Here is a 7,532-nt window from a genome sequence, read left to right on the forward strand (position 1 = left end):
ATGCCTCCAATCCACCCCGTCCACACCACTAAGCCCTCTCCACGGCGTAGCCTCGAAGCAAGGCGACGGTCAATGCTTTCAGCTCCGTGGTTAGTGCTTTCCAATTGGAGATAGGGTTGATGATGCATGCAGTGTAAATATGGTAAGATAGAATCAAACAAATAAAAATCTTAATGTCTGTTGTTAATGGGGAAAATTAAGATGAGAGGCCTCAGGTTGTACATAATCTACAGGAACCAACATGGTCAATATATTATTTAACTGCAACATACCAGCCTCAAGTTGCACCTGACGTGAATCCAAGATCAAGCAAAACTAAACTCAAGCTCAATCAACAACCATGGACTGAATCAAATAGTCAAGACCATGGACTCAATCAGTAGCTCAATACATGAGTAATCAAAGGCCCTTAGAAAGCCTTTTGATTCAATCAATAGCCTAACACATGTCTCAATCACCAACTAATCGGAAGCACACATTTGATCTTAGAAAGCCTTTTGATTCGTGTGACAACAACTAAAAAATAAATTACTGATGTGAAAATCAACCTGCAGAAGGTCCCTTCCACGATGGTGGTGTCGCGAATCAATTGCTGGCGGCCGCCAAACCAACCCTCCCCCCAGCATGCTTGGGCCAGCGGCAGCCGAATGCATAAAAGATTGTTTACCGATTATTAGATAATGTCAGGAAGAAAAGTTTCTATATATTCTTCAATGGGGAAAAGAGGATTCTTTGACTTATCTCCTGAAAGAATGCAAAATTTATTCCACCAGGTCACATTTTGATCCTTTGTTGTCAGCCACTCATGAGTCATGAATGGGGAAAACGTGTTGCAAACAGCAAACTATGTTACCTGCCCCATTTGTGGTCTCATTGCTGCAGAATGGCAAATGCATGTAGCTGCAGCTCCGATCATATGAAACATCCTGTTTTCATCGAACCGATTTTCCTTCCTGGCTGTTCTCAACAGGCAGGTGTCGATTATGGAGAGACTTTCAGTCATTTCATCAAACCAACAACGGTCAGAACAGTCTTAAGCATTGCCACTGCCGCTTCTTGGCCAATTCATCAATTGGATGTCAAGAATGTCTTCTTGCTTGGTAATCTCTCTGAAACCGTCTATGCCAAACAACGCACTGGTTTTGTTGATAAAAAACCATCCAAAATATGCGTGCAAGATCAACAAATAACGATATGGCCTAAAACAATCCTCAAGAACCTGGTTCCTCCAATTCACCACTTTTGTTCTGACCTTAGGTTTCCAGGCTGCAAAAAGTGACTCCTCTCTATTCATTCTCAAGTCATGAAACCAAACAGTCTACTTGCTCGTGTATGTTGACGATATCATTCTCATTGCCAACAACACTACCCTGCTCAGTGGTATTATTTCATCCTTGTGTCGTGAGTTGCAATATCAGATCTTGGCACACTTTAACACTTCCCTGGCATTTCAGTTGAACACACTAGTATGGGCCTATTCTTGTCTCAAGAACAATATGCTGCAGAGTGCAGAAATCCTCGAGCGAGCAAACATACAGGACTGAAATCCATGCTCAACAGCACTAGACCCCATTATTGGAAAAAAAACACCAGTAGACAAAAAGTCAAAACCATCTGCTCATTCCGGCTCTCCAGTTTCAGCCCCGACTGACGACAGGGGTATAGCTGGGCAGTGCAAATACCTCACACTCACTCGGTTCGACATTGCTTTTGCCGTGCAACAAGACTGTTTGTTCATGCATGAATTCTTCGCTATGTCAAGGGCACTCTTCATCATGGTCTGCACTCTGCACACATACAAAGATCAAGTTCAGACTTGACTGCATACTCGGACACAAGAAGATCAAGTTCAGACTTGACTGCATACCCGGCCGGTCGAGTATGGCAGGCAGCGCCCATCAGCGCGGCGTTGCTGCCGAAGCCGACTGTGCGGCACAAGACCAGCGGCACGAAGAAGGCGAGCACGATCGATGACGCCGAGTGGCCGGGAAGAACATGGGCACGACCACGGCGAGCAAAAGGCGCGGGCGGGCGGTACTCGCGCCTCGTCGCCATCCGGCCTTGGCGATGTCCTGGACCTCGGCCTCCACGTCCGCGTCGGGCCCGCACACCTCGGAGGATGGTGGTAGCCCGCAGCAGTGATTATGGCAATAAAAATTGGAGTATCAGTTTATGGTACTAATAAATCAATTAATCTATGTCTCTGTCTCTACAACTAAGGCCTGGTTTAGTTCCCAAAAATTTTCATCCCAAACTATCACATCGAATCTTTCGGCACATGCATGCAGTATTAAATATAGACGAAAAAAATTAATTACACAGTTTGATTGAAAATCACGATACGAATGTTTTAAGACTAATTAATCCATGATTAGCCATAAGTGCTACAGTAACTAATATGCGCTAATTATGAATTAATTAAGCTTAATAAATTCGTCTCGCAGTTTCCAGACGAGCTATGTAATTAGTTTTTTTTATTAGTATCTAAAAACCCCTTCCAACATCCCGAAACATCTAAGATGACATCTAAAAAAATTTCATTTCACAAACTAAACACGCCCTAAACAATTCCTACGGTCAACGTCTCCGGCAGGACGATTGATCATGTGACCTTCGCTTCACCCTTCCTACGGTACATGTCCCCAGCAGGACGATTGGTCGTGTGAGGTCAGCTTCACCCCCAACATATTAAAAAGGAAGGAAAGTCGATCCCGCACCCCTCCCTCGCTCCTTCCCCCTTCCTTTGCGACAAAATTCAGCTGCGCGCGCCGCCGCCGCCCTCTGCGCCCGCGCCTGCCCACCGATCCTGCGATCCATCTCCCAATCACGCTCCATCCCCTCCCACGATCCCGCTTCAATCACGCTCCGTCACACGCATGCCCACGGCGCCGCCTCCTTTCCCACGCTGCCTTCCACTCGCTGACGCTGACGCAGACGCTCGCCCACGCCTCTCTCCCTGCAGCTAAGCCGCTCGTCGTACTCGCGCCGTCGAGCTCGCCGTTCGCGCCAGCCCCGTCGTCCTCGCCCGCGCTCGTCAATCCCTGATTCGCGGCCGACGGATCGCCGAGAAGACCGTTCTGCCGCCTCGCCGAGAAGGAGAAGGACCCGCGCCGTCGTTCTCACTCCACCCTAATCCGCGTCCGCGACCCGCCCCCATCTGCCGACACCGACGACTCCTTTCCCTCCCCGCTGCGAAGCAGAGCATGCTGCCGGTAGACTCCTCGATGCCGCCGCGCCGCCGTCTCGACGCCACCGGACACGCCACCCCCTCCACGACGCCGGAAACACAAGTGGTCCTCGCCGTCGAGCGGCCCGCTGTCCTCGCCGCCGTCGTGCGCCGTGGCCAACGTCGCACGTCTCTTGTGTCTGCCTTGACAAAAGGTGTGCGCATTACAGAAGGATGCAGCGTCATGGCGCCCTGCTGCCGCCAATGCCACAACGATGCCAAGGTGCGTAGTCTTTGTTCGGTTCATCTCCCCCTATCGCTCTCCATTTTTCATCTAATTGAACAAGATCTGACTGCTGTATAATTGATGACCTGGACCTGAAATTGGATATGATTAGTGTCGTGTTTGCTATCTAGATCAGGTGATGTGCCCCAACAGGTGCACGAGATGTCAATAGGCTAAAGCAATCACATTTTATTCTTTTCTTTTGAGAGTAGAGTATATATGCCTGATTCTTCTTCATATTGGCATATAATGGCTACCTAAATATTCCTACCTTTTCTAGATAACAAAGAATTCTCTAGAAAATATGGATGAGTTGCTATGTTGATATGTTAAAGAAATATTGGAGTATATGTTTTTTATGGGGGGCAATATGCGTGTATGCCTGATTTTAACAGGTAGTCTAACACTGTGATTCCTAATCTAACACTATTCTGTTCCAGGTCTCAAATGACCAATACCATTGTGATGGATGTGCCATATGCAGGTAACTACCATATTGACAGGCAGTCTTCCACTTACCGCTCAAAAAGTCTAACTTTTGCTAATTGTTCAGAACTGGTGGTGCAGATAACTTTTTTCACTATGATAAACTTGTTTCACTGTGATAAATGTGGTAAGTTTCTGCACAAACTTCTTTATGCTAATATTCCATTGCATGTTGTGCAACAAAGATTTTATTTGCACCTTTGGTGCCCTTGTTGCCATCCAACAGGGTATTGCTACAACAATGTCATCCCAACTGCCCTGTCCGCTTCGAGGTGAGAAACCTTCATTTCAATGAAACATCACTCTGAACTTTCCAGTTTCTTGATTTTGAGAAGATTTCCCTCTCTTGTTTTGCACTATATATACTACTGAGGATAAGGAGCATGAGAAGACGGCCAAAGCTGAGACGAGGGGCAACGAGCAAGAGGTGCCCACGAAAAGGAATGACGATGTGGGTAACTTGGCTTTTATTACATGAGCCCCAATACTAACACATAAAATTATTGTACTTCAAGCAGGTTATGCAAGTGTAGTTTTAACTGTGATCAAGCCAGTTTTCTGTTTTTAGCATATTAGGTGAGAACTGTATGAGCATTTTACGTGCTCCGAGAAAAAAAAATTGTATGGGGATTTTTAAACAAGAAGCAGAGTAGCAGATTTGTTCTGTTCCTTAGGCTATGTACGGTGTGCATGTGTAGGAGGGAACAAACAACAAAGTGAACTAAGGACTTGGCAATTTGACCTGCTATTTTCAGCCTTACTGAAGCTATAAGCTGTTGTTATATATACAGCACTAATGGGATGGGAGACAGAAAGATGAATGATGTCTTTAACGATAAAGTAATGCATTTGATATAAAAAATAGATAGAGAAAAGCAGCCTCTATATAGTAAGACCATCCCTTATTAATGATTCAGAGGATGATTGACAAATCTTCAATGAGAAACAGAGGTCAACCTCGCCATGAGCCTTCATGTGTTGTCACGGCTGCACTGCTAATGCATCTCCGGCATGAGTTGAGGAAGAGCGCTGCTGTCTTGGGAGGCTAGATGATCGGGAGCTAAGGAGCAGATGGCCAGGTGGGGTTTATTAGGTACAGAGCAGAAGCCATTGATCGTTGGAACATCATTGTGCTGTATTTTTTTTTTTTGCAAATCAGCGGATGGTTCCTCCTGGCAAGTCATTGATGGCTTTGAATGGTGCTTTGATCAATGTTGAGGATCTTGATCTTTGCCTGTATGTTCTACCTTACTTCCTGGATAGTGTTGTTTCTTATTTTTACTCTTTGTTTTACCTTTCTTTGGCTAAGAGCACCTTAGCTATTTGCTTCTTGCCTTGGGCATACCAAATAAACTCAAGTTAGTGTACCCTTAGCTTGGTGGGTTGCCTTAATTTTCTCTTGGTGGCATGGTTGATCGATCTCTCTGTGCGTGTGTGCGAGCTGGGGCCTGCCTATGTGTGGTGGGCCCAGCTTTGCGCACCGTTTTCTAGGGCTTGTGGTGTTTGCAGAGTTTGGGTGGTGTCGGTGTGGAGCAAACTGGTGAGCTGGCGATGCCTTTGTTTTTTTTTGTCAGTAATAATATCACAAAGATGTTAGATCGCGTTGCTGATCGCTCTTTGGTCCTCTTTTTGTTAGGTATTTAGTACTAATAATCCTGCAGTGATGCTGGTTTTGGCGGTCTTTTGAAAGTAGTGTTCACCTCTAAAATTGACCTCCTCCCCCAAGATGTAGAGATTGTTTACTAAATTGATATCAGGCTGACCAAGTATATTCACATCTAAACTGGCTCACTGTTCACCTCTGAAATTGTTCAACTCTGAATTTTTTACTGTGGCTGTGTGCACGGGCGCAATGACTGCAGGCAGCAGCAACCACCGGCTTCACCCCTTTACCTGAGGTTGCAATCGGCAGATTCAGTTCTCCGGCAGCGTACTGACTGTGTGCGGCGATGGCTGCACTACTGCACGGAACCACCAGTGCAAAGTCACCAAGGGAAGATGTCATAGCCTCCAACAGGCAGATGCAAATCAGCCACATCAGGCAAGGGCTACTCCTCTATTGTTGATGTCAAATTGGTTAACTAAGTGATATAAATACTACACTGACATATATAATCCTTGATTAACCAATTAATATATTTGTGGATGGCAAGAGTGATTCCATCTGCGATCTGCTAATTGGTGCACTGACACTCAGGAATTTTTACTTCCATTTGAACTCAGTTATGCATGTGCTTATCTGCAGTATTACTACTTGAGATGTTTGGCATGTTTGTTTATTTTGAGTGCCACTAACTGAAATGAAGCGGAAAGCAAGAAAGTATGCTCTCTATTTCTCACCACATTCTAAAAATTTAGAACCTTCTATAAACATTTTGTCCTCTGCTAATTTCTTGGTTTTTTTGTCATGAAGGAATTTTGGCCTAAGTTATTGTGCACAAGATCAAACAGCGGCTGACAAAAATGATTCAGTATCGTATAAGAATGAGGAAACTTCAACTGAAAGTGAGGTAGGCACTTCTATTTTAAATACTATAGGATGTAGCGTAGTTTCTTTAAAAATATTCTTTTAATGTTCAATGAGTGCCAGGGAGGTAAATATTTTAAATGTTATAACATATAGTTTAAATATAACATTATAATTAATTCATGTCTGAGTCTGTTCAGTAGGTATCACCGTGTCCTTTATATTGATTTACTAAAAAATGACAAACAAGAAGGTACATTGATCCTGATCCATTTGTACATTCTGAACCAATTTCTTTTTATTACTTTAGGAGAGCCTCTGAATTTCAGGCTGAAAACAATATTCATTTTGGCATAGCAAGGAAAAATATTTCAATGTGGAAGTAGTTATGTGTAGTTCACGAATTTACATTGCAGATCATGAAGGAGAGGACAATTGCATGAGAAATGCCTTATGTGTAGTTTGTACGATCCTGTTGAAACAATAGCAAAAAGGTGATACTTTAGGTCGCCACTCGCCAGGATTCTGAGAAGTTGGAGGTATTTATGGCAATAAAGCGGGGGTGCCTTTTATCTAAAAAAATTGCACCCAGTCATGTCTATTTTGAAAAAAAGCAGTTATCTTTAGTTTCTTATGCTTGTCCCTTCTATTGTATCATCCCCACCGCGTTAGCACAACTGTAAAGTCACCGTAGCGTGTATACTACTATAAAAATAAATGTTGGAATACATTACGTATATGTTTCCTATATAAAAATAAATGGTGAAATACAAAACATATATGAGGGCGCACGATAGCGCTTTGTTTCTAAAAAAACAGGTGTTCACAAATCATAATCTTAATTAAGAGATACATAGATAGAAACCAAAACCAATCGTGCTTAATTATATGCTAACGTTTTCATTTTTTATCAGATTATAATTGCACCATCGCCTGTCCAAGACTCACGTCTTCGCCTGCCCGTGTGTAACACCCCAAAATTTGCCACTTTTGAAAATAGAGTTAAAATGATTTATTTGTGAATTATTGTGCACATGAAAAATAGGAAAATAAAAATCTCTGTAGCACCCGGTTTTAAGAACAAAACCAGATACTGTAACACCCCAAAATTTGCCACTTTTGAAAAT

General features: G+C 43.6%; 1 protein-coding gene across 20 annotated transcripts; it reads left to right on the forward strand.

Moving 5' to 3' along the window:
• The first annotated feature begins 2,687 nt into the window (after positions 1-2,687).
• Positions 2,688-7,142, forward strand: LOC136541851 (uncharacterized). 20 transcript variants are annotated; one of them, XM_066534003.1, is made up of 9 exons: positions 2,688-3,449; positions 3,893-3,936; positions 4,006-4,065; positions 4,165-5,017; positions 5,098-5,174; positions 5,801-5,979; positions 6,184-6,258; positions 6,352-6,448; positions 6,822-7,142. In XM_066534003.1, exons 1-3 carry the CDS (start codon positions 3,204-3,206, stop codon positions 4,055-4,057), a joined length of 342 nt encoding a protein of 113 aa, XP_066390100.1. In that variant the 5' UTR covers positions 2,688-3,203; the 3' UTR covers positions 4,058-4,065; positions 4,165-5,017; positions 5,098-5,174; positions 5,801-5,979; positions 6,184-6,258; positions 6,352-6,448; positions 6,822-7,142. The 20 variants fall into 20 exon arrangements, with proteins under 20 accessions (XP_066390100.1, XP_066390105.1, XP_066390097.1 ...); XM_066534008.1 differs by lacking the exon at positions 5,098-5,174 and having other exon boundaries at positions 4,165-4,210; positions 4,312-4,389; XM_066534000.1 differs by having other exon boundaries at positions 4,165-4,210; positions 4,318-4,389; positions 4,856-5,979.
• Positions 7,143-7,532: the final 390 nt, after the last annotated feature.

This window comes from Miscanthus floridulus, chromosome 3, assembly GCF_019320115.1.
Source record: "Miscanthus floridulus cultivar M001 chromosome 3, ASM1932011v1, whole genome shotgun sequence".
Lineage (NCBI taxonomy): Eukaryota > Viridiplantae > Streptophyta > Magnoliopsida > Poales > Poaceae > Miscanthus > Miscanthus floridulus.

What these genes read in the sequence shown, in the direction of transcription:
- LOC136541851 (XM_066533991.1), top strand. Translation starts at nt 3,204, where the DNA reads ATGCTGCCGGTAGACTCCTCGATGCCGCCGCGCCGCCGTCTCGACGCC. An exon ending in AATGCCACAACGATGCCAAG is followed by an intron (nt 3,450 to 3,892) that starts GTGCGTAGTCTT and finishes ATTCTGTTCCAG; the next exon opens with GTCTCAAATGACCAATACCA. An exon ending in GATGGATGTGCCATATGCAG is followed by an intron (nt 3,937 to 4,005) that starts GTAACTACCATA and finishes CTAATTGTTCAG; the next exon opens with AACTGGTGGTGCAGATAACT.